The sequence below is a fragment of the Perca fluviatilis genome, chromosome 13 (genome assembly GCF_010015445.1).
Source record: "Perca fluviatilis chromosome 13, GENO_Pfluv_1.0, whole genome shotgun sequence".
In the NCBI taxonomy this organism is placed as follows: Eukaryota; Metazoa; Chordata; class Actinopteri; order Perciformes; family Percidae; genus Perca; species Perca fluviatilis.
Genome location: NC_053124.1, coordinates 14,026,380 through 14,045,871, shown reverse-complemented (window position 1 = coordinate 14,045,871; position 19,492 = coordinate 14,026,380). Strand labels below are relative to the sequence as shown.

At 40.9% G+C, this 19,492-nt stretch overlaps 1 protein-coding gene across 1 annotated transcript in view; it reads left to right on the top strand.

Moving 5' to 3' along the window:
- rims3 (regulating synaptic membrane exocytosis 3) overlaps positions 1-19,492 on the top strand; it is a 44,852-nt gene that overhangs the window by 635 nt on the left and 24,725 nt on the right. The window contains exons 2-3 of the mRNA XM_039819262.1: positions 238-427; positions 16,661-16,985. Coding sequence (XP_039675196.1) covers positions 16,721-16,985 — 265 coding nt within the window. The 5' untranslated portion in view covers positions 238-427; positions 16,661-16,720. The remainder of the gene's footprint in view (positions 1-237; positions 428-16,660; positions 16,986-19,492) is intronic.

The following is a 19,492-nucleotide window of genomic DNA, read 5'->3' as shown; positions in this document are numbered from 1 at the left end:
CATCCTTGTGCAATTAACCTTGTGACGTGAACCATTTCAGTGCCAAAATGTATCCTGATCCCTCTATCTCTGTCACAGACCGAGGGACAGATCTACAGTATTTATTCACGCTACGCTCACAAGGCCACACGGTATCGCTGTTTGCCATGCCACTGAAATCAACCAGGCCTAATCTCATATCCCCTTTCCCTTGCCCTCCCTCCTCTCCACCGCTCTCATCTCCTCTCTCCACAGCAGCGCGTCTCTCACCGCTCCTTGGATGCCGTGTGACCAGCAGCACTAAGCGGAGAAACCGTCCAGCAAACCGCCGTCCAGCACAGCAAAAATAAAACCCAAACGATGACCTTCTTACAGATACGACAGAAGAAAACAGTTATTTGACAACTTCCAACACCGCACTTTGCCTTCGCCGCTCCTTGCTGCAACGGTAAGTGATCTGATTCCTTTTTAATTGCAGGGCTCGCAGTGATCAATTCCTGCACAGGGCAGTGATAGCGCCAGTGGACTCATATTCTGAATAATGCAATTAAAAGCAGATGATCATTGATAAGAGAAGCATGGTTTAAACTGGGCGCAGTCATGTGAATGTGTCTTTATTGTTAAAATGTATAGGTCTGTTGTAGAGGCAACTGTGACTATGATTTGATATGATCAGCTGGGAAGACTTGGTTTCTTCTAATACTCTCACCTTTGAAGCATTAAAAGCTTAGCAATGTCAAGATGCCCTTACAGGTCACAGTGTCATGCCTTCTCCTACTTCAGTCAATCTCCTTAACTGTTTAAGGGATTTATCTGGTCATATGAGGATAATGCACATTAGGCGTGTAGGAGAGTGATTGTAATGTGACCTAAATAATCAATGTTCTTTTTTATTTATTCTTTTTAAATGTATATGAGTAGCCTATACATGTTTGAACATTTACAAATATGTTAGTGGATAATTGGGAAATGGTCTCTGTTGATTTAGCCATATAGGGATAAAGTTCAGCATGTAAGTGGTCAACTTTGCACTTCTGCTGGTAATCTAGATCACGGTTGCATGGGGTCAAAGGCCTAAAGGTAGCCTACCTCAGGATAAATCAGCTATATTATGCACTGCTACCACTGTTTGATTGCTGTTTGTATGTGTGAGCAAGGGTGACTGTAAAGGGAGGGGCAAAGGAGTGTGGGGGAGAGAATAAGCATATTTTGAGATGCCTATCCTCTGCCAGCACTCGGGTCAGGCCAAGTGCATGCTGAGGTGTGAGATTATATCAGATGGCCACAGACACAAACACAACAATGTCCAGATCTTAGCTCAAACTGTGTTCCCCACCTGTGGATGGGAGCAGAAACACGTGATGAGGCTTCAGAGCTTCCCATGTCTTTTTCTAAATCTTACTAAGAAAATCAGTCTGAAAGCTGTTTAATGGTTCTGACATGTGTAATTGTTAGTATTAAGCACATAGTGTGAAGCATAAAGTGAGTACATTAACTGGCACTAAAGAATTGCACCCTCCTTGGCCCGTTTTCAGGAGAAAGAGAATAATTATCCATGTGCTTAACACTTGAAATCCCTGCCTGACTCACACTTGATCCTCTGAATAATCGATTGAGACAGTAAAAGCTGGAAAGGCACAGAACCCTGCCATGTGGAAAGTCATGTTTATGTATCTAGATTTACACGTAACTTAAAACATATAAAGAAGCCATTTCCCACAAATTCTGCATTCTATATTAGTACAAAAAAATCTGTCCTCCCATTTGACGTTATCAAACAACTACACCACTCAGCTCACAGGACTGTTTATGAAGTATTCATGCATTTGTTTCACAGTATAGGGCCACATCTGGATGGGTGTGGCTACCATGCAGATTTGAGATGTATGACACACAAGTTCAGAGGGCAGGCAAAACCCTGTCCTTTTGAAATATTCACCAGGGTGAAAATTATGTGTGTGTTTGTACGAGCATGCGTTTGAGTCAGATGGTACCATAAGCTGAAAACTCTAAAGGCCAACCTGACCGTTTTTCACTGTATCATCTTCCATCAAAGAGTCTCTGTTCACATGCATGCACACGCACACACACACACACACACACACACACACACACACACACAGACATGCTTCTCAAAATTGATAGCTGGAAAGGGCAAAGACAAAGTCCAGTGCAGCACCACAAACACACCCACACACACTCACATATACACATCTGACCACACTTCAGACCTGTAGCTGGCAGCTGCTTGAAAACAACCAAGGGGCAGCGCAGACACTTAGAGTAATCAGCAGGCTTCAGCGTGTGCATCTAGGCGCATCTTAATATGTGAGTGTGCGTGTTGTTGTTGCACCATATGTGGTAGGGCTGTGTATTGGCAAGAATCTGGCGATACGATACGTATCAACACAATATAAACGTGAACCACTGTCTTACATGAATATTTTTTAACAATAAATTGAAAAAAAATTCATATTGCGTTTTTGAAAAGTATATTGCAAAATAAAATATCGCGATACTCAAGTGTATTGATTTTTTTCTTGCACCCCTAGTACGTGGCTGTGTACACTTGTAGACAACCATCTGCATGGCACAATTTACTGGCCAACTGGTATCATCCAAGAGAGTAGCTTTGATTGGTTGACATGAACGCTTGGTCTGTATCGCGCCTCTCTGGACTGGACTTGCTAATGAGACACTATAGTCTCGTATGAGATTAGTTTTGCACTCAGATCGAATCGCACCCAGAATAATTCAAACGATATGAGATATTATATTTTTGCTTGTATTTTTCATTACACCAAGTCAGGAGATCATCTACTTGAATGCCACTGCACTTTTACCCAAGCCATACTCTGCAACATCAGTCCTCAGAAATCAATTCCTCTTAACACCTGATATATGCTTAAAGGCTGCTGCAGCAGCAAATGTGATCTCCATCATACGCAAGCCATATGCTTGTTAACCTTGAACTAGGCATGGGTCGGTTACCGTTTTCAAGGTATACCACGGTTTGAAAAAGTCATGGTTTCAAAACCACTAACATTTTCCGTCATACAGTTCCTAAAGTATGAGCTCTTTTTTGAGTGATGAGTGGTCAAGGAGAGAAACTGCAGTTTAGTAATCCGTCTCCCTGCCAGTGTGCAGTGTGTTTAAAAATAAAATACATTGTGTTCAATTTTTTACCCAGACATTTAAAAAAAATAATACATTTTAATACTTCTCTCCATTACTGTATATCACAATATATGTAGCTATGTTAAGGTAATTGTCAATTTGTGTAGTTTATTAAACTGTAAGACATCCTGGAAGAAATCTGACTTATAAATTACTTTCAAAATTTTCAATTTAGACAAATAATTGCGTATTATGATTCACAATATAAAAAAAAAACACAAAATGAATGCAATGATAGACAACAATGGCAGCCTTGAAATCCATTATTAGTGGCAAATAGGGCTGCACAATATTTATTTTTATCTCGTCATCACGATATCAACTGTCGCAATAAACACATCGCCAAATATATATCGCAAAAGACACTCAGAGATTTTTTGTTTGTTGAAAGAAAATAGTAGTAGAAAAACTGCACTTTAAAATGTTAGTCATTCTTTTTTTAATGGTGCCTATTCAATTAAATTTTCTATTTGTTCAATAAAAGAATGTTGGAAATGGATTTCCTTTTATTTGTTTTAATTTCAACAAGCAATTTGTTGTACTGTATTTAAGCAGAATACTGAAAGCAGCAGAAATGCAGAACACTTTAATATCTGTTTATTTATTGAAGTTATATTGTTATAGCAATATTCAACAACGTTATTGCATATTTTCATCATATCGTGCAGGCCCATTCTACCAAGAGACTACTATCAGTCCTACAGATCAGCAAAATACTCCAACATGCAAACAATTCCAAAAATAAGGTCACCAATAAAAGCAAGATGGGACAGAAATGGATTAAAAGCCTAAGATAGAAGTCTTAAAAACATAAGCGGGAAGGGAAATAAATGTACAGCTCTTATCTTGTCCTCCCTCAGGATCTGACTACGTTCCAATGCACACATCCCATCTAGAGGTTTCGCAGTAAATAAGACAGGGAGGCGTGCTTTGGTTGACCCTGGGCCGTGTCCCTACAGGCCTGTTTTAGCACCCACCTCAGCACCGCACAACCCATGCTGTCTAAGCTGGGAATTAGTGACCCAGACATGGTCAGTGTGGTGAGATCCTGTGTGCTACTGCGCCCTGGGCCGGCTACCAGCATCCCAGGTGGGGTAGAGAGATGGGGCAGGGTGGCTGACGGGTAGTGAGAGAGATGTCACTGACCACATTAGTCACCAGAGAAAGCAGGCCATGAGTCAGGAAAGCTCCCAGTCTCATCCATCACGCCCCTCTTAACCCACTTTCCTTCCAGTCCAGCGACTCTGGCTTTTCATTTTTCTGTTTGTTGCTAGCTTTTCATCCCCCTGATGCTGACAAAGTAACTTTACCCTCCTTTTTTTTTTTTATTATGATGAAAAGGATAAGAGGGCACAAAAAGAGAATGGTTCAGTGCTGGACTGGTTGCAGGTTGTGGCAAGAGATGAGAGAAAGAAGAGATTTAGGGCCAACCCTTAGAGTGCAGCAAGGGGAACAGTTAGGGAACAGATTTTCTTTTCCCAAATAACTTTTTTCATTAGAAGAAAATTAAATATAAGTTTGTCTAGTCTTTATCACACGGTGACAATGAAGTTAACGCAGTGTGTCTCGTTATCACACCAGATTCCTCATGGTGGTGAGTAGAGAGAAACCCTGTGAGCTGGTGAGACTGCTGTAGGCTGATAAGTGATGATATGAGAGAGGCCTCGCTTCTCTAAAAGGCTGCTGGCTCAAATCCTGGAAAAAAAGGTATTTGATTCACTGCTGAGACAAAAACATTGTATTGCTAACTCAGCTGTGGAGGGATTAGTGTGGAATGTGGGGGAAGCTGGGGATGCTAAATTGAAATTACAAATTTTACTCAACAGGGTAGTAATTTGATGGTTATCAATGATGGTTATAAGTATTTTCATATAATTGTTATATACACAGGTAACCACCTACCTCCCAAGTGTGATGGTGAGCTCAGTTTACCTGTCGGTTATTATGTGCAGTATGGTGCAGAAAGAGCCCGCAGGGGGCCAGCTTCCATCAGGAAGGGTCGCACATTCACACCATGGCTCAGTCACAGTTCCAGATTTTATTTACCTTTCCATCAGATCATCATTGTAGCATACCCACCAAGTTAATAGCTGAGGTTTTGGAATACAGCAACATGGCTAACAAGAGGTCCGACAGGGCTTTTACCTCCAAATTAAGTAGTTTAGATAATCTGCATAAATTGTTAGCTTGCTCTAAACTGCCTTGCATTGTTTTCGCCCAGCATTTCACAATCAGATTTTGTTGTAGTAATGGTGCTGTCTTCCCAGATCTCTGGAGTAACTTAGGTGACTACCATATTTTCATAACCGTATTAATGCAAAACCTATGAAAATAAGACCCAAGTTGTAAAACACCATAATGCACTTTTAACGGATAATGTTTTAGTATGATAACAAATGTTGGCACTGTAAAATAATCAATACCCAGCAAATTGGTGTTCAAATTCCAAAATGTTACCATGCTAACCACCACACAAATATGTCAATTAGCGTTAAAGTGTTGAAACCATGTCTAATGTTATTGTATACTAACAAAAATAAGCTTCCTAAGTTTTACATTTAAACACAACAACAATTGTTAGCATTGTAAAATGTTATTTTTATTGAGAAAAGATATTTGTAAAAAATAGACCTATAAAAACTGCCATATTTACACAACACCATCATTTACAGAACTAGCATGCTAAAGTGTCTAAAGCCATGCTTTTTGTGCTCCTTCATTTTTGCTGAGTGGATGCAGGTAAACACAAACAGCAGCAGTTCTAGCGCCACTGGTAATTCAAGTATGCATTAAATACGTTAGTACTATGATCCATTCTGTTTTAATAACAAATGGTCTTTAACTGTTATTTGCCTTCTGATTAGAATACATCTCATCCATCTGTTCGTTTATTGTTTATCACTGGCCACAGGTATGTGCTGCACATTTTAATTAAGTATTTCAATGCTACTGGTATATTATTATTATTTTTTTTTGCAACAAGCTCTAATTTGGCCCTTTAATTGTAGCTATGATAGAGAAAATGTAAACCTTTGCTTCCCTGCCATGGCTGATTCAGCATGATCCAGGCAATTTGTGTGAAAACATGGTGTGACGGATCAAAATGATGTCTGCCATCACAAGGTGATGTAGAGGGAGTGACTCAATGACTCACCTCATTAAAGATTTTATTGGATAAAAAAATGTGATTGTGCCAATGTGAGAGGCAAAGCGAAAGCTCCTTATGAACTCCTTTTTCTGTTCATTTCACGGCTGTTAGCATTTGATTCAAGTTTGTGTGTGTGTGTGTGTGTGTGTGTGTGTGTGTGTGTGTGTGTGTGTGTGTGTGTGTGTGTGTGTGTGTGTGTGTGTGTGTGTGTGTGTGTGTGTGTGTGTGTGTGTGTGTGTGTGTGTGTGTGTGTGCGTGTGTGTGTGTGTGTGTGCGTGTGTGTGTGTGTGTGTGTGTGTGCGCGCACAAGGAATAATATGAAATGAAATGGGAAACTTGAATATCTTATGGGGTTGTGGGCAGTCTGGTCAGTTTTTGTCTGATACACTGTACTCTCGGTCAATGCGACACTGAAGAAATTGAATCTGTGTCAGAGCAGAGTGTTTAACAGAAGTCTTTGATGTGAATCATTGTCAACGGCCCCTGTCATTCAATATTTCGGCTCTTTCTTCTGCCACGCTCTGGCACGTACATTCAGTACGGCATATGTGTGTTTGCACTACACTGGGTTTCTCTGTGTGTAATCCATTTGGCTCTCAGTGGTCCCACAGCCTGGCACTCTTGACTGTGTGTGTGTGTGTGTGTGTGTGTGTGTGTGTGTGTGTGTGTGTGTGTGTGTGTGTGTGTGTGTGTGTGTGTGTGTGTGTGTGTGTGTGTGTGTGTGTGTGTGTGTGTGTGTGTGTGTGTGTGTGTGTGTGTGTGTGTGTGTGTGTGTGTGTGTGTGTGTGTGTGCCAGCCTTCTGTCTTCTCGCCTCAAGTGACCCCTTATGATCAGAGAGATACATCAGCCACACACAAACACGGCACCAGGCCCAACACAATGGCAGCCGGGCCAACACATACAGTACACTATCATAACCTGGGAAGTTGCCATGGTAGCCTCAACACGAAGTGCATTACAGCTCATGCCTGTCCTGCCTGTTTGTCAAGGATGAATTTTTCTCTTGCACTCATTGCACATCGCATTTATATCTGGGGATGTAAAATGTAACAAAGAAAATCTATAATCAGCATATGCAGTTTCATAAATGTTGTAGCAACATATAAGTAACATACAATGATACCTTCACTAAAGACGCCTATCATGTGTAGGCGGCTTTAGTGAAGGTATCATTGTTATTGTCATTATCAAAACCGCTTTGCAGCGGCCGTTACATTGATTTCCTAAAGGGAGAGCGGATTTGCCACTTTGCGCTATGCTCAAAGTTCAAATTATTTCAACTTTGACCTAGTTGCTGCTGACCTTTCGAAAGCGCATGAGATAGGGAAATGGCTTCCTTGCCACCCTTGTTGACGAATACCTGCGCTGTGCTTTGCTCTCTGCGCTTTGCTCTGTGCCCTACCTAGTGGTGCACAAAGAGCAAATTGCTTATCATGTGTAATTGCATCTTTTTAAACTCAGTTTTTCATCAGTTTGGTCATCATCCTTCTTAATATGTACATTATGTACTGTATCCTATAGTTCAGATTGTGATACCAATTACTAGGGATCGACCGATACTGGTTTTTCAGGGCCGATATTTGGAACCGATACAGTGAAAATGAAAATCTTTAAGTCAAAATTAAGATTTTGGAATGTTACAAACTCCAACACAAAACATTGTTTAAATGCTTTAAGCAATTAATTAATCAATTAGAAACTGTTAACATAATTCACAGTAAAAGATAGTCAGATGGTGTTGTGGGCGGGACATTAAGTCAGACTCAGTGGTGAGTGAAACCGAAGCAGAGGGACAGACACAGAGCTGTAGCGGAGCCAAAGTAGCACACTTTTTAATTAATTAACTTTATCGCTTATCAGGCAAATATAACGCCAATACAGATAATCTGCAAATTGCCAAAAAATGGCCTGATAATCGACCAGGGTTTATAATCGGTCTATCCCTACCAATTACCTGGAAAAAACAAGGGAAGCACACTTATATTTTTCCGTTTGAATAATATAACCTCCTTAAAAATTTGTTTAAAAATACTCTTATGTTTCAGCCAGGATGGCCTTTATCAAATTAAGAGTGATGCACCACAATTCATGGTAAACGCTTGTGGTTGACATTCTGATAACCACACTGGTAACGTAATAGTCTAGACAGATCTTAGTCAGTAGGATAACATGCTGATTATTTGCCATTTAAATGTCTGATGGCATTTCACCAATAAATGACCAGTGCATTGCTGATGGATATGTATTTTCTCTGTGTATTTAGCTATGATTCAGCTCACTCTACTGTCCCACATGGGAAATTTGGCATGCAGCAGCCAAAAACGCTTGGCAAAGACACATCAAAACACCAAACACACAAAAAATAATTAGAAAAAGTAACACAGTAGTAAAAGCAGTGTGTGGAGGCAATAAGTAAAAACAAATTAAAAAATGAGGCAAAAAACATTGAATAAGAACAAGTTTAAAAAAGTCAATAGAAAAACTGTTTAGTGGTTCAAATGTATGTTGATATTTATTAGCATTACTCACCTCAGCTTTATATTGATTACTTTCTGACAAGACACTCAGACCTACAGTATATCTTTACTATGTACTTTGCAGCTAAATTGTAGGTTAATTAAATGACTGGCAGTGGCAGTGTGGCCTGCATATGAGAGCAACTTTAAAGAGACCATTAATAGATCGCCAAGCCATATTTAATTACCAGGTTGTGACTTTTGTGTTTATAGGAGAAACTGAAATGAGAGGCCACATTTTTATGTCGCGTTTTGTGGTCTTCTACACTGTAGCTTGCCAACAGAGATTTTTGCTTGACAGTTGGTGTAATATTAAACCAGGGAAGACTCCAAACACTCCAAACATTAAGTATTTTGTCATTTATACAAAATCTACTGCCGTTTTCTGGGTTCTGATTTGTAAATTGTTAAAGAAATAGTTAGACATTTTGGAAAATATGCTCATGCATTTTCTTAGTGAGAGCTACATGAGAGGATTGGCGACACCACTCTCATATCTGTCTGTTGAAGCTGCAGCCAGTTAGCTTAGCTTAGCACAAAGACTAGAACCCAGGAAACAGCTAGCCTGGCTCTGTACGAGGGTAAAGGAATCTGCCTGCCTACCTCTCAAGCTCAGGAACAGGTTTGTTGAATACCGTTTAAATGGCCACAAAACCAAGTAACCGAGTGTGTCTTGGAATGTGTGCGCATTGGAGGACTTAGCTGCTGTTTTGCTGACACACTGCTCCCGCTACACCTCCTGTGTAGACATGGTGTAACGCCCATAAAAATTCAGAGGCCACATCGTACACAGCAGGGGTTGGTGTTGGGTGGAGACAGGTGGTGTCGAGGTGCTGAGGAGGGGCTGATAGCCACCAGGCTGGGTGGAGGGGGACGATTAGCTGACGGGAGGAGAAATAAATGACCTCTGAGATGAGAAGTTAGAGAGCACAGAGACATATTGCAGGGGAGTTGTCTGGCACAGAGATGAAGATAGATGGTCTCCGGGTTGTACTTTTAGGCCCAGCAAATCACAGTGTGGGGACAGGTACATGGTGGCATCTTCATCAACAGAGTTAACACCACATGCAGATTTCTCTTTATTTTCCCTTAATATTGACAAGGGTACACGCAGAGGCACCGTACCTGCGTCCGGCGCCGCCAAAGATAATTGCGATTGGTTTAAAGAAATGCCAATGAACCAGAGCACATTTTTCTCCTATCCCGGAATGTTGTGTGGACTTGCCAGACCTTCCTCCGCAGCGCTGTGGAGTAAAGCCGGTTACACACTGGAAGCGTTGCGCAAGCGTGTCAGCTGCGTGTCGTGTCCGTTTATATTTTGGCTCCCATGTTAACAGGTTAGAGCTTACACACTGCCGGCGTGAAAAGCGCGTCTCAGGCGTGGCTCGAGACGCACCTGAGACGCGTGCCTGCTAGAAATAGAACCAACGCCTATTTTTCACGCAAGACGCGAGCGTGTTGGAAGCGTTTCCAGGCAAAATAGAATAGGAAAATATGTTTATATGTCATTTAGACACAAATGCATATTAATAAATGACATATTGATGTTTGAAAGTCTAGGTTTTGACATCAATGTAGATATAAATGTAATACAAAATTTCAGAGAAAAGATTTTCAAATATTGCACCTGTCATACAGAACGAAATATTCTGTAACATATTTTGCAGTCAATACTGCCGACGTTGTCTTGCTTTAATCAAATCAGTAGGCTATATATAAATGGTAGGATAGGCTACGATAACAACGTAGTGTGTGTTCTGAGTGACGGTCCAACATCAGATAGGCTATATAGGCTCTTTACAGCTACACAAAGTTGTTCAGACAGCCCACTTACCCATTTATCAGAGTTTGAATCTGTCGGCACTATGTCCCGAGATCAGCCCTCCCTGTACTTAGCAGCAGGAGCAGCGCTTCTGGTGTGTAGGACACAGAAAAATCCACGCAGCTGACACGCAGCTGAGACGCAACAGAAGCGCCACGCTCGCGAGACGCGTGCAGTGTGTAACCGGCCTAAGGTCTGGAAACTACAAACCAAATAGGTCATTTGTCAGTACAGTTAAAAATGATCACTACTGAAAAAATTTTATATGATCACCGACCGTCTCCTGGCTCTAGCGGCATAGTAAACTGTAAGCAAATAAGCGTATTTCACAAAATGTTGAACTATTTCTCTAACTAGATTAATGTCTGCATGTCAAACTCACAACTAAGCAAGTAACACTTTATTTCTTCGGCTATGAAACCAACACAGTTACCAATGTCACTTGTCAGTGTAGATGTCCTCGGAGCAAAACATATATACAGTGCACTTAAGTTCACCTTGTTTTACTTTGAAACATGTCTTCAGCCAGCTAGACACACACACACACACACACACACACACACACACACACACACACACACACACACACACACACACACACACACACACACACACACACACACACACACACAGACGGAAGTTCTCATCATTAAAGGGTAACTTCAGTATTTTTCAACCTGGACCCTATTTTCCAATGTTTTTGTGTCTAAGGCCTTTTTCACACCTACTGTATAGTTTGTTTGCTTTAGTCCGAATCAGTTGATGAGTTCGTAAACTTGGAGCGGTTTTCCCCTTGGTTCGGTTTCGTTTCACACCTGGAAAAATCCTAGTGTACCAAACTACGTCCTTACAAATCACGTTCACTCTGCTTATTGGTCAGATGTGTAAATACAGGAAGAAGGTCCTGTGTTCTGGACTAGTGAATATTTCTTGCATCTCCATGGTCAAACCAGCTCATTTCATTTAAATAATCAGACATTGTTTCGCAAGCGACGTTACTACGTATGCTCAGGTCACCGAGACTTCGCTCGACCGGTGTCTGTGTCCAACTTTAGCGGCGGCTGGTTTGACCACGCAGATGCGAGTGACGGACAGCGAGCTTGACTGCTGTCTATTTCTGTGAGAGAAACATTCAAGCTGCTACACCAGACGCTATTTAAATAAACAGTAATTTTATCATTCTAAAACACGATTCGCTCAAAGTCGACCAACCATCACCACTCTGGTTTGGTTGAAATAAACCCTTAATTCACTCATGTGAAAAGATGCTGGCTCTATACACGCTAAAAGTATTGTTTATTTAAATGGAGTCTGGTGAGTTTGGAGTTTCGGGGCTGTTTCTGGTTAAACAAAAAGCATCTTACTCTTTAAGAAAAAGGTCTGTCTCTTTAGGGATCATCTATCTATAATCTATCTATCTATCTATAAATTGCAGGAACGTCTGTCTGTCTGTGTGGGTGTTATGCGCATATCTCTAAAACCGTTAGTCCGATGGATTTCAAACTTGACAGGTGTCTTGCTACGGTGGTGGTGATTAACGCAGATATGTGCTATTTAGCGCTCATACGACACAAGACAACACCGTCTCTCTCTCTCTCTCTCTCTCTCTCTCTCTCTCTCTCTGCGCACACACACACACACACACACACCAACAGTCTGGTTCTGGTGGTGATTAACGCATATGTGCTGTTTAGTGTTCGTAACGGGCCAGGTGGGTAGCGCACTGCCATGAGTCCATGATGCTAATGTCTGATTACTCCACATTTTCAGCATTATTTAATATTATATTTTGTGATTACATTCTGAATCTGCAACGTTCTTTTTCAGGTAAATCAGTAAGTTAGGGTATACAGGGGAGTTGCATTTGAAGTGATTTGGGGTCCTTCTGTAAGTAATTTTGGGGTGCATTTTGGTTTTGATGAATTCTACAAGCAGCAATACCACAGGACAAGCAATCAGCCCGTTCCAAACAGGCACATTTTCAACGGGCACTGCACTAGTTTCCATAATATCAGACACAGAATAACAATCTGAGCCCATCAGTGGCAAAAACAGCATTTTTAGTGAACGCACATTGACGTTGCGCTTTTGCCCTATAGGATTACATTGCAGCCCGGTTCCCGTCTGCTGGTTACAGCGTTCTGGCTCAATACTGGACCAATTAACATTAGTAACTTAAAATAGGGAAAATAGGGTCCAGATTGAAAAATACCATTTATTTATTTATTTTCACTATCAGTGTCATACTCTTCTCCCTCTCCTCCAGCTTCCTGCAGTGTTTTTCTCTGTGTCCATTCATTTATGAAGCATTCTCTGCTCCCTCGTCTCTCTCCCTGTCCTTCTTCCCTCTCTTGTTCTCCTCTATCCTCATGGCTCTCTGAAAGCTGAATTATTCTGTTTGTCTCCCTTCTCTTGCAGCCTTCTCTATCCCTCCCCTATCCTCATTTTATCCTGCTCCACTCGCTGTGTGTTCAAAGTACAGAGGCCCCCCAGAGAGCCAGAGAGAAGTGCGCATGGGCTGGAATAGAAAGAGTGTGAGCAGGGAAGAGAGGGAAGGCAAAAAAGAAAAGAGAAGAAAATAAGGGCATATAGGCTCACCTGAATTTTAGATTTCAAACCCCTACCTCCCCTCTTTCCTTCCGCTCAGTACCCTTTTCCACTCATAACAAATGTCACTGCAGTACCTCTGCACAAAGCATGCAGTCTTCCACTTGGCTATTATTATGAGTTTCATTACAAAATGCCGGAATTTGCCCCTTTGCTACATCAGTTTATCGTTCCTCAAAAGCACCCACTTCGGTTATTGTGGTAATGGTAAATGAATCCCAACAAAAAGTCCCGGTCAGCAAAAGCAAAGGCTGTGGTGGTGTGACAAAGCAGGGCAATGATGATGATGATATACAGAGACATCTGAAGCACTGGGCATTTACATCTTCACATTTAAAGGACGCCTTAAGGTTTAAATTCATTGTACTGTATATGTTTTATTTATGACTTCCAGTCATAGAAGTGAGTGTTTTTTGTAGCATAAAGAATGTGTGCTTTCCTGCGATTAGTGGCGGATTATTTAAAACTGATGTATTTTAGTCACGTTAGAAACACGTCTCTAGGGATGGCATTGTAAGTTGGTCGGTCGGCTGGTATCTCAACATCTATTAGATTACCATGAAATGTTCAGACGTTCGTGATCCCCACTAGTGACAATGAGGTTTACATTTGCAATTTTGGGTGAAAAGTCTCAACAACTATTGGATGGATTGCAATGAAATTTGGCACACACATTCATTGTCAAGACAGGATGAATTGTAATGATTTTTTTTTTTTAGCCTGTCACTTCCCTTATGGCGCCACATCAAGTCAAGATTTAAATTTGTCCAATACTTTGGTTTATCACCAAATATCTGCAAAACCGATGACTTAAATACAGCCTCAGCTGTATTAGCTAATGCTAATTAGCAAATGTTAGCATGCTGACACGCTTAAGTGGTTAACATGGTAAACATTATACCAGATTAACCTCAGTGTATTTAGCATTGTCAATGTTGAAATGTTAGCATGATGATATTAACATTTAGTTTAAAGCACTGCTGTGCCCAAGTAGGTCCTGACAGAGCTACTAGCATGGCTGTAGACTCTTAAGTCTAATTAGTTAAATTAGGGATGAAACGATTCCTCGAGTAACTTGAATAATTTGATTACTAAAAATCCTCGATGCAAAATGATTTGCCTTGAAGTTTCGTTTAATCAATGTTATCAACGTTGTATCGCTCACGGTGTTTCCGCACGGATGATTATTACTGTCGCACACCGGGCTCACGCTGCTGGCGACACATGCCACAAAGACTGACGCCAGCGTAAATAGTGAGGGGCTAAGAGAAGAGACAGGCTGGAGAAAACGACAGAAAGTGTCCAAAGTTTGGAATCAGTTCAAACGTAATTAAAACTAAAACTCTGTACAGTGTTTCTACAGCAAAATCAAACAAGCTTACCACGATAATAGCACGACGTCAATGCTTCAGCATCTCAACAGAAAACATTGAGTCTAACTTAATCCTCCGTTCCACGAAGCGGACCCGACAAAAGTAAATCACAGAGTCGTATGGACGATGAAACTACACCAGACACAACTACCAAAAACAAAGACAAGAAAATTACCACAATTTGATCTAAAAAGCCGACTTGTTGACCATCCCTTCGGAAAAACTGATTGTTGCGCACCAATTTCTCTCTCTCTTTTTTTTTCTTTTAATTTCTTTTTTTTTTTTTTTTTTTTTTTTTTTTTTTTTTTTTTTTTTTTTTTTTTTTTTTTTCTCCTCTCTCTTCATGGAGAAACAGCTGATCAACGATCTATTAGCATAAGTGTAACAGAGCTGTGTAGCATTTTAATCAAATATGTAAATGAAAATAGGTTGAGTATAACTAATATTTATATATAGGCCTATACACAGATCAGTCCCAGGTTGAATCTTCTGAAAGTTAAGTTGCACAACTAATAGTAATGTTTATGTTTGTTTAATGTATGCCTTAGTTTGAGGTTGTTACTGCATTTCAGAAAATGTTTTCTTTAAAAACAATGTAATATGGCACTTAAATGCGCTTAATATGTTTAGTTTTTTGAGAGATGATATTGTAAGCAATGTAGGCAATAACAATGTCGCTTTTAGTATTTCTTATCTGATTAATCAATGGAATAATTGGTAGAATACTCGATTACTAAAATAATCGATAGCTGCAGCCGTGAGTTAAATGATCAAGTGTGTAACGTGTGTTAAAGCATGTAAACAACTAGAGCTAGACTCGTGGCATCAACTCAATTTTGTAAGGCACTTTAAGAAGTTTCTGAGACAGCAAAAGATGGCATTGCTTTATTTTCTGTGTAAAAACAGGAGAAGAAGACAAAACAATTATTGCAGGGACTGTAATGATAAAGCAGGTGGAAAGAGAAGTTATATGGAAGAAGAGTAGAAAAGAAGGAGAAATATTAAGAAAGATAGAGTGAAAGCACGATGTTGGCCACAGTGCATCTACATATTTAATGTGCCCTTGGGATGTCGGTTTAGCCTCAGTATAATCTCTCTAAAGTTAGGAGAGAGAAAAGGAAAAGAGTAAAAGAGAGGAGAGCTATATTCTGTGATGGAGATGCAGAAGGATAATAGTCATTTTTTCACAGAAGACATTTTGACATTGTCACATTAGGAGAAGCAAAGTTGCAAATAATAAAATGAATGATGGCAGCTTCAGTTTCAGGGTCCTGTTATTGTGCATGCTGTCACACTGTCATGTCACGTCACTAGTAACACCTGTGCTTTTCCTACTTAGTCAAAATATCTGTCGTGAAAAAAGGCCTGTTGTAAGAGTTGTAGCTCTGTGTGTGCATCAGTTAGATATTACAAATTTTATCAAAGTATATCCAAGGTATGCGCACGCGCACTAGGATCCTCCCAGGATTCAGCCAACCAGTGGTGACTTGAGCTGCAGAGTTTATCATGTGTCACTGTTTAAGGTCAGACACAGAATAAGATTCCAAAAAAACACACAAGACAAATACCAGCTGACAGGGTCACCCCTCAACAGCAGGCCAGCCCTGACATTTGTGTGCGTGTGTGACTGGAGATATTTCTTAACTCAGTTGAACAGTCTGCTGCCATCTGCACTGTCCTCATCTGCTGACCTTTGTGTTCTTTGTTTTCTCAGTTTGCAAAACTGTTGGAGATCAAAAAGACTTGTCAGAGCTTTTCACTTTTTATTTGTCTTTTGTGGGGTAGGAAGTCATTTCTGCTGCCTCTGCAATTAGTTTCAATTTAATTGAAAACCAAACTGAAATTTAAACTCGGTGTCCTTCAGCCTCTAGGAGCTACTGCATCTGTAAGACAAGCTATTTCTTTGTATTTCAACACCAGAGACACTGCACATTAAGATGTCCTTTATTTGAGCTGTCCCACCATCAACCTCTCCTCTCTACTTCTACCCTCACCTTAACGTCTGTTTTTTTTCCCTCTTTCATTTTCACTCCTCAGCCCCGCTCCAACTTTAAGGACCTCCCCCCCAGCCTATCGGCCCTCCAGTCCAGCAGGACCATGATGCTTAGTAGCTCTGTGGAGGTGCCCAGCCCGGGTGGGCTGAGCGGCCTTAGCGGGCTGAGCGCAGCAGCTCGGAATGTGGTGCGTTCCTCCAGCATCTCTGGGGCCATGTACAACCTGGAGAAGAGTCCCGGCAGCAGGGGCCCGGACTCCACATCATTGGCTGGCAACAAGAAGCGGCGCTCCAGTCTGGGCGCCAAGATGGTGGCCATTGTGGGGTTGTCCCAGTGGAGTAGGAGCACACAACAGCTCAACCAACAAGGTCAGTTTACAGTTTGAAATGATTCTGTTGGATGTAAACTCTTTAGATTAGTGGCGGATCATTTTTTTCCTCCACGCTTCTATATTTCCTTAACATGACTTTTGAGCCCACATTAAATACTTTCTATCACTAGATATTTTTCTTTTTTTGAAGATAGAATTTTGAATATGTTAGACATTTAATTACCAAACTACGACGTTTTTTTTGTGTGATTGTTGCAGGCAAAAATCCTTGATTATGCGGCATGTTTTCTAAAAAAATGCGATGCAATATGCGGGATATTATGCAATTTCATGCAATGAAATTGCGGGAACTTGCAAAAACTGCGGTTTGATGAAAAAGAGAAAAAAAAGTGATTCCCCCAACACAATTTATGCGGCAAAAGTGCGGCGTATTTGAAAAAATGCATATGCGGACTTTGGCTGATTATGCATTGAATTATGCGATCGCATAATCACGTTTTTCAGGAGGGACTGATTGTAGGAAAATAATGAGTAATTACAAAGCTGGGGAGGGGGGTAATATTCAGAGATTAAAGTTGTAAATTTACGAGAGAAAAAAATTGTTTATTCTCTGAGATTGAAGTCGTAAATTGGGAAAAAGTTGGAAAAATAGTCTTTGTTTTTCAGGAAACCACACTGCAGTGGATGGCCTAATCAAGTTATACTTTGCAATGAGATTTAGCAATAAGGAAATACTAGTGATTTTAGCCCAGAATCAACATATTATTATAAGCATCCGGACATTGAAGAGACTGAATTGTGCTCCAACCGAGTTTGGGCTATTTTGGGTAGTTTTTGCTATAATAGCTTGCAGGCGCTAGGAAGGTTTTTTTTCAACATGTAAATATCAACACTTGTCTTCTCTGGTACCATTACTACTGTAAGGCCCTTTCTTTCCTTTGGTGACTCTCTTTACAGCCACCTGAAGGCAGCAGGTATCTGTTCCCTCTGCATCTCTAACTGCAGTGATGATGTCACTGTCAAGCAGACACAGACACAGCAGACACAGCAGATCCGCTGGTTACATTTTGTGCAACCAGCATCAGACTGTACTACTTAATCTACACAGTTTGTTCTGCGTGGCGTGTGGGAGACTGACACAGTTGACTGAAAACAGTTTACACAGCTCAATGAAAAAATTGTGAATCACTTAAAACTTCTCGCTCCGTTTATAACTCCCTCAGGACCGTCCGTTCCTGCGGCAGTGTTTCACCCAGTGTCCCCATCCTTAACACCGGGTAACGAGGTAACAGCTGTACACATCATCTTGTTTTAGGCTGGCCTGTAGCTCCACACGGTTTATTATAATAGCCTACAGGTTGCCTATGTGTGCTTGTGTATTGCTAGCGCTCGTTCAGGTTCAAAACTAAAGTTCAAGTAAAGATTTCATTTGAAAATAATTTCCGTCTCTGTGATTGAAGGGTTGTGAAAGTAGTGAATGTGATAAGCCGCGATAGCCACAGCCTCTAATGCACCCACCCATAATAATACCATCTTTCTGATCCAACCTCATGCCCAAGTTTGCCACAGATGCGACAAGGAAGCCTGGCTACGAAAGTGCGTTTGGCACACTGCTGACACACTTGGCAGGGCGCACCTGATCTGGCTGCGCCGCTGGTTAATAGAGTTACCATGAGCAGTAGTGGTAGTGTGCACATTCCCTACGGTGAGGTGCAGGGCAAAAAGGGGCTGGATACAACTGAGGAATTGCCTGAGGAAGACCCAGCAGGGTCGAAACGTTGCAGCACAATAAACACATGTGAGTATTAGCAGAGTGCGGGCATCTCATTATTTTCAATAATAGAGTTACCATACCATAACTCCCTCTTTTTCGCCACAGCGCAATGGACAGATAAGGATATCACAGACATCTACAATACAGGCAATTCAAATGGGATTTGTAGTATGATGGATCATCACTGCAGGCATAATAATACACCGCAATCAGCGGTGGCGTCTGTAGTGTGATGAGGTTGATTCAACCTCGCAAAGTGAACCGATGTGGTTGCTTGAACCACAGTTATTTTTTTTGTTAACCTCTGACTTTAATCTCAGAGAATTTCTGAGTTTTTTTCTCACAAATGTATCACTTTAATCTCAGAGAATTCTGTCTAAATTTATGTCTTTAACTTTAATCTCGGAAAGTCTGACATTTTTCGCCGCCGGCTCCTTAATATTTTGGTTTTCTCTACAATGGCCCTGATACAATGTAGTACCCTCCTGGCTCGGCTTTAACATTTAAATTACTGTTCATGCCTTTAAAAATATTAAATGTTTCCCTGCTGCAGTTAAATTGAAACGGATGCAAACACTGGCCTAACAGAAGAGGGATTGTTTCAGTGTATACACAACAACATTACCATAATCCCCTCCAGTGGGTATTTGATGCACTACCTCAGTTAAATTACCTGTAATATCTAATTCAACAAGCTCTCACTGGCTTTATATTTTGTGGTATTACCAATGTAATGAGCCTTTTTAAAAGCCTGCAACACTATTGTGTCT